Source organism: Sylvia atricapilla, chromosome 8 (assembly GCF_009819655.1).
Source record: "Sylvia atricapilla isolate bSylAtr1 chromosome 8, bSylAtr1.pri, whole genome shotgun sequence".
Lineage (NCBI taxonomy): Eukaryota > Metazoa > Chordata > Aves > Passeriformes > Sylviidae > Sylvia > Sylvia atricapilla.
In genome coordinates this window covers 18,591,355-18,603,734 of record NC_089147.1, presented here as the reverse complement: position 1 = coordinate 18,603,734, position 12,380 = coordinate 18,591,355, and the positions used below count along the sequence as shown (strand labels likewise).

Sequence of the window (12,380 nt, the reverse complement as noted above, 5' to 3'; positions counted from 1 at the left end):
TTTATTAGAAACCTAGAGAGGCTTAGGATGACAAATAACTCAAGCCTGTCTTCTCCTCGCTGCATACTGAGTTCTCAGATTGTGGTTCATATTGCAGAAGATGCATCTGCAATGACAAATATATTATTCTACATTCAGGGCTGGAAAATTTATCTGCTAAAGACAGGAATGCCTACTAACATTGTGCTCAGAGTATCACTATGCAAAAAGTCATAATCTGATTTGATTTTTTCAACAACAGCTGATAACATATACTTTTAGGTGGGATGAAAATAATTATTTTCAGGAATTTCCTCAAATTTTGTGCATTCTGGTTGGTTAGACTCAGGGCTCAGGTTATTCCTGTTTTTGTAGCAGCTTAACCAGAAACTAGACTGATGTTTAAAGTAAAAAAAGCACAGCTTTTTCCAAAATGTGTTTTGAAAAGTCTTGGTTTATTTTGTTGTTTTTCTCTACCTTTCTTCACATGTCTACAAACTATTAATAATAAGAAGGGTATCTGAGAATATGCTTGAGAATATGCTTAAGAATATGCTGAGTTTTACTCACTGAAAATTTTGCTTATTGTTCCAAATCTTCTTATTCCTGTCTGTAGAAAGCAGCAGTTGAACTCTTGGATGTCTGCCTATTCCAGGAAGAGTAATTCACTTGTTTATAAACCTAAGATTTTGGTTTTGTGCAAAATAATCTTTCTGGTTCTGAACTGGATGTTAATAAAGCTGTAAACTCTGTAACCAGCAATGTCCTGACACACTCTTAAAATTCATCTACAGCTCCTGGAAAGCTTCATATTTCAAGCAGTGAGGTCACCTTCTACTTCCATCTATGTCAAATGTGATTTCTTGTGTTTTTTGCAGGTTTATAATGGAACTTACATCTTTGCCTAAATTCCTTTGGGCAAGTGACAACAAGCTTCTGCATCACCATTTTCCAGACATACTGGCTACTGTTCATACCACACAAGACATCCCCAAAGAAGTTGTTTTTGGACCATGCATGCTGCAGAACACCCTGCTGGACACTGTAGCTTTCATTGCTCTGAAGTGTTCTGATAGACGGAACGTCCACTATGTATTTAAGGTATCGGGAAAAAGTCAGTGTTTAATGTTAGACCTATCAAAAAGAGTTACACCATCCCTGAGAAGGTAACTTTGCAAGGGGTAGGTTTTTGTTTTGTTCAGCACAAGTAACAGCTCCTTCAAAGGGAAAGGGCCAGTGCGTTTCTGATTTATGAGCTGTAGACTGGAAGGACTGAAGGAAAACTATTTCCTTTGCAGAAAAAATACAAAATCCCACTTCTGTGCTGATTATTGATGACCTGCTTCAGATCTGACTTGGGGTGGGAGGAAAGAGTACAAATAGTTTAGTAACCTCTAGTTCAGGTTTTGTCAGGACAAAGGGAGTTTATCAGGAGGTGTGACAGTCCTGTGGGAGCAGAGGGGGAAGACTGTGGCATTGCACTGATCCATGCAGGCAGTTCATTCACAGCATTTATTTGCAGATCTAGGCAACTGCTACCCCAGTGTGTTCTGTTATCCTTAGAACTGAAACCACAATGGCAGTCAGGCAGCTAGCCCACACACAGTTTGGGCAGCCACAACTTCACTGCTGTCCTCTGCACATGGATCTCCAACAGCTACCTTAGATCTGTATGTCTGTGTTACAGCTACACTTTCCAATCACTGTAGGCAAGGCAGAAACCCCAGGACTGTAATGGACGGTTAACTCTTAAGCTCTAGCTCCCCAAATTTTTTGTTACAGAGCCACAGTTTATGATGCTTACCCTGGCTTTCTGGGTCTTGGAGTGTCTCTCAGTCACCGTTGGTCTAGATGAAGACAGAGAGGTGTTTTACAGAGTGGGGAAAGCAAATTTCCCACATTCTATGGCATAGATGGATCTGGGAGAGATCCAGGTCTGCCTAAGATTTCTGTGCTCTGGAGGAGAGAAATCCCAAGGCATATGTGTAATATGGAAGAAACAGTTGCTGGGAGATAACCTGTTCTGCACTTCTGCTTTAAACAAATTAAGAGAGGGAAGAAGAGGCTTCAGGGCTTATCTGGCTGTTTTGGGTCTCTGGCACAAGTTTGCTTTCTTGGACAGTGTTATTAATACTCCAGGAGGCCGACAAACTCTTTGGAGAGAGACCTGCCCTGAAATGAGGCTTTATTTTTGGAATATTTCTGTATTTCTCCTGGGAGTTTAGAATTACTGTAGAAAGAGCCTCAAAGGTTTTCTACATTAGAAGAGCCCTCTAGAGGGATGGCTTTAGTGTTTTTCTACACTTGAGCTAAGTAATTGCTATGCAGCAATGAAATTGGATGCCTGAGTTGGCTCAGATCTCTGTCTTTTGGCAGTAAATACATGAAATTCTGTGCAAGTAGCTGTTTCAGATGCAATCGGTAGTCCTATATCCTGTTAACTACTCATAATTAAAAGTAAACCTTCCAGAAATCAGGTACTACCATTAGGCTCCTTGCTCTGTGTAGTAATTAATTAAAAATTCAATCATGATGCTATGTTGTCATCATGGCACTGAAGTGCAAAACAAGAAATAGGTTTTGCTCTGCTGGGTATAGTACAAACAGAATACACATGGGAATGATTTGGCAAGGTGGATTCGTTGCATCTGAGGTTTTCTGTTTATCATGGTTCATCAGCACTCCTGCAAGACTTTGGGAAATATTATTTCTAATAAAGGTTTCATTAGCTTGGGCTTTTTTTGTTTAGACCGAAGGGGGACTTTATAATTTTTCCCCTTATTTTCTTGGAGACCTTAATTTGAACTTCTTGGCCCAATTTCTACACTTGGGAGAAAAAGGATGCCTTGGCAGCCATTGGCACAGGTAGTTCTTTCCAGCTAATTCCTCTGCCACTAACAGCTTCTTGGGGGTTTCAAGGAAGAGCCTTATTTTCTCTCTTCTCTTCCAGCATCTCCCAAGGGAGCTACATTCCTCCACAGCCCAGCTATGACTGAGATGCAGGGCTGTGAAGGCCTGACCTCCTATATGGGTGCAAAGGATCCATCTGGGGGATTGACATCTCCAGGAGAGGGTGGATTTGCTGGGTTTATAGTTTCTCTGTACACACTGTAAAACTAAAGCTGGTTCATGCTTCTAGTTGGCAGCACCCAGATGTTATCTTACATCTGGTACTCCTCCTCACCTACTGGAAACTCATTGAGCTCTTTCCCTGCAGTCCTGGTTCCTGGTGGAGCTGTGCTCCCTTTGACTTTGCTTAGAGCACTGGGTGGCTGCTCGGTACTTCTGAAACACAGCAAGTAAAATATGACAGCCTCTGTCATAGCTATTAGTTACAGCCACTGTGTGTGGGTGGGTGTTCTTGTGTTGCTGTCAGACACTTGTATTTCTCAATCATTGTTAATTACCATGGCATTTAGAGAGAACCAGTTTCAGGGCATGCTAATTTATTTTCTCTCTTACACGAAGTAACTCTTATCCTAATGGTCTCTTAATGTTTCATTCTTGTATCCAAGCTACTAATGTGATCAAACTTTTCAGGGTAGGTAATAGTCAGTTAAAACCAGAGAAATAATTAGCCTAATATTATTTCTGTTACAAAACACCCATGAATGGCTGCCCTGTAATTAGTGGAAAACAAAGAGCTATACATTGCTTGGGGTGAAATTTAGATCATACTTGTCATTAGACATTTTTCATTTGCAAACTTCTTCCTTTCTAAACAATGACTTAGAGCTTCAAAAGTTAGTTTTTATGCATATAAATGTTGCCCTTGATCACCCTGTGTTTTAGCCTTCAAGCTATGAAAATTTTCCCCATCTTTGAAATGTTGCAGAGAGTACACATCTGCTGTGGTGAACACCAAGGAAGAACCTATAAAGAAATACATAATTCTCTATTCAGTGTAATAAAGTAACTAAGATTGGAGTCACACACTCTGTGAGGAAGACAATGCCAAATGCTTTGTACTTACATTATTTCATTGTCAACCTGTGACTAAATGACTCAGGAGTTCCATGGAGTAAAAATTATGTGATTTAGGACTATACTGTAATATACACACAGAATGGAAATTTAATTTGAGCAATACACTTGGTATTTTTTTAAAACTTTTTAGTACCTGACCTTACAACCTGAGAAATGTCTTTAAACTTAATTTGTTTGGTATATCTGCATGTACACAAATTGAAAGTAAATTAACTCCTTGCAGCTCTCAGAAAATTTTTAACAAAAAATACTGATCTGATGAGTTTTATGTGCTTAGATACCTTGAAATGAATTTAATTAATCTAGCGAAGGTAAAAAAGTAACATATAATTTTATTTCTGAGAAAGCAAAGAGATCATATAAGTGCTTCTTAGTTGTCTATAATAAGAATTTGTATTTTATGTAATCCAGCCAAACAGATATGCAGATGTTTACTTGGGGTATTGAATCAAATAACCATGATTTTTCTTACAACCCCTGATCATGTCCTCTTACGTCAGTGAAAAACTCCACATGAAACTGCCCTGAGTGTATGTTCATTCCCAGTTTCATATTGCACTGACCCAGGGCTCTGCACATTTCTCAGTCCTCAAGTGACAGCACTTGCATATCTCCTGACTCACATCCCTTTTTCATATCTTGGGGATTGAGACCACTTCTTAGAGAGGATCACACCTCCTCTGCCTCTGTGATCCACACCTGGCACAGTCCCATGGGATGGTCTGCACAGGACAGGGCTAGAGACTGACCAGGGTACCAGGCCTGGCTTTGCCATGGCAGGTTACACATGAACTCTGGTGTCTGCTCCTCCCTCCCACACAGCTGTATTCCCAGAGCTCTTAGCCCCCACACTGGGGAAGCCTTCGCCCTCTGATGCCTTTGGATTTGGTGACACTGGCAGATGTATTTGGCTTACATCTTTGTCATATGTGCTCAGTGCGAGGCAGAAAGTAGGCTTTGTTCTTGGTTTGGATGAAAATCTTGTTTTGGGCCTCGAGACCTGTAACTTCCCTTCTCTGTGTCCTGTCTCACAGGTGGATGTCACATCTGTGCACAGTCCCACAGGCCTGCCTTGGATGAGACTCGTACAAGCAGCTGCCAACAGCAAGGAGCAGAACTTGGAAGCTTACCTAGAAAACAGTCAGTTATTCTATCGCTCCACCAGGAAAATCAGTAAAAATGAGGAACTGCTTGTCTGGTATGATGAGGAGCTTTCCAGCCTCTTGGGTTTCAATGAGATAAAAGCTCAGAGTCCACAGAATGGTAAGTACAGAATTGCTGACTGCAGGGGTCACTGAGGACAGAAGTGAGTCTACATCTGCTTTAATATGTGGTTGTCTTGTAATAAGACAAAACATGTCTAAATCCTTAGCTGGTCTGCTAAGAGCAAAGACCTTCTGCTTTGAGGTTTGAACTGGAGGCACAGAGCAAGAACCAGTTTGCAGTTCTTAATGCCATTCCCATTGGTACCTTCTAGCAGAGGATGGTGCACTTGGGATTCATGTTGAAATTTTTGAGCTATGCAAGTATAGCATATATATATATGCTTCCATATATATATGGAAGTCTATGCACTTGGATAACTTGGAATCCTAAAAGTCTAAAGCACCAGTTGGAAATAGGCCGTTTTTAGCTCACTGAGAAATCAGGAACAGGCTAGTGTTCAGCTTCAATCTTGTAAATGAGCAGATCTTTAAAAATACATAACAAACCTAACAGTACTGCATACAGCACAGGCGGCCTATTTAGTGTGGGACACAGTGGAAATGAGGAAAAGAGCAAGCTTTAAATTCTGAGATGTTTCTGGAAATTCATTGTTCCAAAAGAAATTGGCCTGGAAATTGTTACAAAACTAAAAATCCAGATTGCAGAGACACCAATCAAACCAATCAGGTCCATACCAAGTCTGACTCCATCTGTCATTTGCTCCAAATTGTACCTAGTTAGACTGGAGCAAAACCTTTTCTGCATTCACTTTGGCTGATTTAAACAAAACTGTATAGATTCGTTAGTAAAGGTATAGGTTGGTAAAGACATGTTATTTCATGTGGTAATGTGCTTGTCTGTAAATTGGTATTAAATTAATACAGACACATTCATAGCAGGAACCGACTTAATCATTCCAGTTGGTTTCTGTGTATTCTGTTAGTTTCTGTGTAGACACACACTGCCAGCCCTTTGGATTTACCAGGGAAGAGTGTTACTTGCACAAGAAACACTATATCTGGACTCAAGACTTCAATTTCACAGGTATAATGTTCCACCCATTTCAGCAGCCTTATTTTCTTATAAAAAGTTTAGTTTCTGTAGTTTGTAAAGTGATTTAAGCTGTGCTGAGTCCCAGATTAGGAATTTCTAGTTCTACCCAAACAATTTATGAACTTTCCTATGTGTTCCAGGCCTCAGGTGCTGTCTGGCATCACTTGCATTCTGAAACTGCTGCGTTGTGAAATAACATTGCATGGATATAGTTTATAAAGGTTAAGATGTACCATAAATGTTTTGATTGCTGAATTTTGTATCATCTTTTCATGGGCAGTCAATCGTCCCAGTGAACCAGAGGTGCAGTAGGTTTGAAAACCACAAGGAAAGAGTGTTCCTTATTCCTCCTGCCCATCACTGGCATTGTTTCAATTTGAACATGATTTTCTGTGCCACAGACATGTGCCTTAAGGCTTATAACAGCTTGCCAAATGAGCATGGTTAAGGGCTTCAGGCATTAAGGTCAGATGATTTTTGAATTGTATTAAACTTCCAGAGTGTCCTAAAAATAGCGGGTGATGTAAAAATCTTTGAATCCTGGTCTAAAACTCCTTATTGCTTGGATATATAGTATTTAACGTTCATCCTGAATTAAAGCCAATGACTTAGTTAAGAAATGTAGACCGAAATAATCATAAAATCTAAATGGTTTTATGTAGATCACGGTGTACTGGCCATTTGATGTACTTTTATGTTATATAATTACATTTTATGTAATGAAATCTAGGCTTGAGAGTCTAAATGGAATAATTTCTGCCAGCAGCATGGAGGCATGGAATCGAATAAGAGTGAAGCATTCTGCATAGCAGGAAGGGACCTCACTTTGCACTGGCATTAGTTTTACCATGTGTAACCTTGTATGACACAAGAGGTGTTTCTGGGTTTTTATGTCAATGCCAGGATCAGGATCTGCATCCACCCATGATTCCACCTTTGCAAAACTCATCCCTTGTCTCTTTTTGCAGAGTTGAGATGCCAAGAATGTGACAGAGTCTTTAAATGTGAGCATTCCTATCTGTCCCATGTCCGCTTCCTCTGTGTCCCAGAGAAGAGTGCTCTGCTGTGGAGAAACTTCCAGAACTCTAAAACTGAAAAAAGCAACCTAGCTGAACAGACCACGAATTTCCACAGTCTGGCAAAGGACTTGGAAGTCAAAATGGCAGCTTGTAAAGGTGATGCACATGGTCTTACTGGAGAAAGGAGAGCAAAATCTGAAGAGGCTGAGAACAACAGGAGCAGAAAAACAGTGCTGTTGGAGAAAACCAATAATTTGACTGAGGAACATAACTGGGGGGGCAAGGAAGAGGTTGGGGGAGAGCATGCATTGGCTGGTTCTTTCTGGAAGGTTAGTTCAGGGAGACAGTCTGCTAGGAAGGATGCTTTAGAGCAGAAGCAGAGTGCTTTCACTGAGGTGAGGAGGATGAAAGAGAAGCTGAGGAATGAGAGACTGCAGGAGCCAGAACAGGAGGATGGCACAGTCACAGTTGGTAAAGAGCAGGTATCAAAGGAAGTGTTGCTGAACTCCTCTGGTAGTGCATTCTCCTTTGTTTGGCCCGCCAGAGCTCGAGGAGAACAGAAGAGTGCTTTCAGCAAACCCAGTAAGTGTGTAACAGAAAGAGCTGCAGTAAATTCTTCTCATCCCATGAGTGAGTCAGCAAAGAGCCTGGGGGAGCTGTCTGGCTTCATTGCCACCGCAGACATCATGTGCTGCAGCACTCTTCTCAATTCCAAGTTCTTTGTCAGTGATTTGTGTAGTGCTCAGATGCTGCAGACAAGCATCACTCGGAGCAATGTTTTCCCATATACCTCAGAACCGTGGCCCAAGCAAACAGGACAGTTACAAAACACCACCACCACTTCCTCCTCTTCCTCCTCCTCCTCTTCCTTGACTCTTCTTCCCCCCACCTTCACATCCTTTGGAGTGGCTGCCCAGAACTGGTGTGCCAAATGCAACCTGTCCTTTCGCATGACATCTGATTTAGTCTTCCACATGCGGTCACATCACAAAAAAGAATACTCCTCAAGTGAATCCCAGTGCAAGAGGAGACGAGAGGAGAAGCTGACATGTCCCATTTGCCATGAGTACTTCCGAGAACGCCATCATTTATCCCGGCACATGACTTCTCATAATTAGAGCTGTGCAGACAGATGTCACCAAGGGACTGGGCAGGTTGGATGAAGAAAGGAATGATAGTCCACTTAAATCCATTTCTTTTTGAGTTTACATGAATTTCTTCCAGGAACTCAGTGTTTACAATAATTTATAATAGATGCGTTGCGAAAAAAATATAAAATGTTTACAAGAGTCTGAGTGGGTTTTAAGTTTTGAGAGCTCAACCTAGCCCTTGTCAACCTATTTTTGAGGAAATAAAATAGTGAAATGAATCCACATGCAGTGTTAATTTCCAGAGTAGGGAAAAAAATTACAGATTTGCAAACAGAGTTGTCTTTGCTTATATCTGATTTGCTGGTGTCTGTGCAGTACAATGTAAATACAGAAATAACAACCACCTCATTGAAGGAGGAACCTTTATGCATTAGAAAAATCAGACCTTATATGTTAGAAGAAAATAAGTTACTATTTCGAGCAGTATTGGTGAACTCTTACTCCTCTATGTTAGCTGAATCAGCTCTCTTACCAAATTTTTGAGTAAAAAGTGACATCTTATCATCTCCTTGGCTTTGAAAGGGACCTGGATTTAAGACAGTTTGAAATCTGTGATTGTCAACAACTGACCGGCGGACTGCCAAAGAGGATGGGACTTGTACAGCAGAAAATCCAAGTTCTGTTCTAGGCTCTGCTGCTTTTAAAATATCTTTTACGCGGTGAAATCAACATGAGTCTGTATCAAAATATAAGCTGTTGCCAACCTTATTATTTAGACAGGAAGCAAATATTCTAAGATCTGTGTGACTTTAGTAGGCATACAGATCTGATGGGGGTAGAGTTTAGCCTGTGGTTTTCAGGTTTTGGATATACCAAAGGAAGCATTTAGAGTAGCTGAGTTACAATTAGCTACTGATAGATAGAATCTGCCCACTTTAGTTGTGGATGATAGGCCCTATTCTGATAACTGCTAGAAGAGAAACACAGAATGATACAGGCATATATGAATTCCACTGCATTAGACCAGCTTGTCTATCCTCTGGTTTCTACATGGGCCAATTCCAACTTTTTTAAAAAAGAAACTGGATTGTTCTTTCTCTTGCCTGTCCATGAGACAATTTTCTCCTGTCTACTTTGTTTTGAGCATTGCTGAGTCTCAGCACCAGATAAATTTATACTGCTGAGGGTGGGAAGAAACACTGTCTGTTGTTACTGTAGCCCATCTAATTAGCCCTTCATTACTTTTTAAATCCATTTAAGAGTTTGATTTTGATAGTTTATGACACTGTGTTCTTCAAGCAATCAGTTCTCCTGCTCTTGTATAGTATTTTTTCAGCTTATCTGATGTTTTTGTTCCCTGTCTCTGAACCTCACCTGCCTCATCAAGGGCTATTATTCCCTTTCAGACAGAAAATGATCAGAAAGCACTCATTTCCCAGCTGAGGGTAAAGGACATTTCAATATGCTCTGTATGTTCTGCCATACTCCAGTGGTTTTTGAATACTGGATAGAATTTTGAGTTACCATGACGATGCCTAGCCTGATAATGCAAGTATCAGCAAGTAAACACATCTGAAGGATAAAAGGGAGACTGACAGTCTTAGGCTGTTAGCTGGAACCAACATAAAACACTCACTGTCACCTCTTGGGAGATTTCTATAAGTCAGGAGATTGTATTCTTCCCAATATATTGCTGCTGAAAATTATTAAATGGCTGTTTCCTATTAATATAAACATTTCTCTTATTGTAGGCCAACCACTGGCTGTGCACCCCAGCTTTATTTTTGAAACATAAGTGATAAAACTGTTACATTATGCCTTTGAGTTCAGGAGACAGTTCTGGTTGGATTGTAGCACAGCTTTTCAAGGTCAATGGTGGAAGCTCTTTTCACTTGAATCATTGAAAAACAAAATGAACAGAGGCTTTGAAACATGGAACACAGGGAACAACCTTGCATTGAGTAGGGAATTGTGTGGTTTCCTTGTAATCTTTCCATCTCTATTTTGTGTCCAATAACATTTATGTGTAAGGAATATATTTATGGCAAAGTTTAATGGGCCAAATTTCACTCCACCTGGGTGCCAGCCAGTTTACTGTGAAGTCAGTGTCCATAAAGTGTAATGAAGGACTCTGTGGTGTAACTGCATTCATATGTGGTCAGGGTTATATTTCCCATTAGTAGTTTAGGCCAGATTGTGATCTCATTTATTCCAGTGCAAATCCAGAATAATTCCATGTTGCTACTCCTGATTTATATTAATTACTTTAAGATCAGCCTGGCCCAGTATAAATAGGACTAAAGATATTTTGGTGCCATTACTGCAAAATATTCTCTTCTCTACTTACTGAAAGATGCCATATTTTCTTAACAGTTTTATGATTAGAAACCTAGCTTCAGATTTCTTCTGGAAAAAGACAGGACTAACTGTATAATGCTCCCCAGTATTATTTTGGCACATCACTTCAACATTACCATGCTCCAAATGCCTGTTTTTCCAGTGCACTCCACCTGGTATATAATTTAGATTGGAACGAAGGAGTACCAAATCTTACTGGTTACATGGTTTCACTGATTTTGTGTTGGGCAAAGTGTAGAAAATCAACCACTGAAAACCAGATGCTAAGCCTCAAAACTCTTCAAATGGTGTGCTAGACCTACACCCTGAGAGTTCTCACCAGTAATCAAACTTCTTCACTTTGCTTATGGTATGAGGCTTAAGCAGGCAGCAAGGTTACATGGAGAGATAGCTTCGCTTTATGTCATGGAGTTGCTTTCTTTGGGAAAAAAAGACAAGGTAAGAAGTCTTACCCAGTTTCCTTGTGGGCATATCTCAGCCACAGCAGTTTATATACTGTGATGCCAAGCAATGGAGGAATGCCTTTTGTGCACAGAGACAGAGTGTTATGAGGAGAAGCAGTTACAAAAAGTGGCAGAGCTGATTCAAAATGCAAAAATGAGGAGAGGTTATTAATAAGTTTTATTTATTAAAAATAAAGGTACTTTATTTTTAAATAATGGTACTTCCTCACCTCCTCCAGCTCAGGGGCAGTGCACCGTGGTCCTGGTCTGTAAAGATTGAGGATTTCCCTCTTGCAACATGGAAATCACGCTGCACGCAGTTTGTACAATGCTGTCCTTGTTGGTTTTTTTTTTTGTAGGTGGCCATCAGCATAAAGATTGCATTAACAAATTGCTTCTTATTCTGAGGTAAAGAGATTTGTGAACTAAGACTTATTTAGACACACAGCAAACTATAGAGCCAAACGATATGACATTCTGTTGCCTGCTGCGTCTGTGCTGGTATCAGTGCAAAACCACACAGATGCCAACAGAACCAGAACTTGATTCTGATCTGTGTAAAACCAGCTCTTGTGTAAAGCTCCTTATGCAGGCACAGTGAAAATCTTTTATGTGTCTCAAATTTAACTGAGTGTCCCATCTAAACTGGGTTACATAAACCAGGGGGCTTATCCAAAATTTTTGCAGATTTTATTTCTTTAAATGAAAATACTCATATTAAAGCTGAGTGAACCAAATATTAAACAGGCAGAAGGAAGCCTAACGAGACAAAGAAAAACAAACTTTTGATAATTGAGTCATGCTGGAAGCTTATTTCCCCTTATGTCTAGAAGTCTGAAAATTTAAATTGGTGCAGATGAAATCCTGCTGGAAGGAAAGCACTCCAGCAGAACAGGGGGGTTGTGAAGAAATGAAGGTCTGCATTCTGTCCCTGTGAAATACTGTGATTTTACAGCAGGGATCTCTGTCTTTTCTACAAGTAAAAATGTGAGGGAAGGGGCAAAAAATAATTTTGTTTTTAAAAGGAGGAGACAATTTGCAGTGAGTCAACTGGTTCTTTTCCTGTCTTTGCTAGCAACTAACTGTTCATTTTGATCAAACAACTGTTTCTCATGACATGTATTTCTGGATCAGTGAAGAAGGACACGACACAGTGCTGTCAAGCCTAGCTGTGCAGGCTGTGTTTCTGCAGTGGATAATGAGTTTACAGATAGGAAATGCCAGATTACGATATTTGTTCACTC

The 12,380-nt window shown here is 40.2% G+C and overlaps 2 protein-coding genes across 2 annotated transcripts in view; both read left to right on the top strand.

The window, feature by feature from the left end:
* Positions 1–12,380, top strand: part of LOC136364479 (beta-microseminoprotein-like) — a 307,144-nt gene that overhangs the window by 153,354 nt on the left and 141,410 nt on the right. The window lies entirely within an intron of this gene.
* Positions 862–8,616, top strand: ZNF488 (zinc finger protein 488). Its single transcript, XM_066324497.1, has 3 exons — positions 862–1,080; positions 5,001–5,229; positions 7,194–8,616. The coding sequence occupies exons 1-3, from the start codon at positions 865–867 to the stop codon at positions 8,360–8,362; spliced, it is 1,614 nt and encodes a 537-aa protein (XP_066180594.1). The 5' UTR covers positions 862–864; the 3' UTR covers positions 8,363–8,616.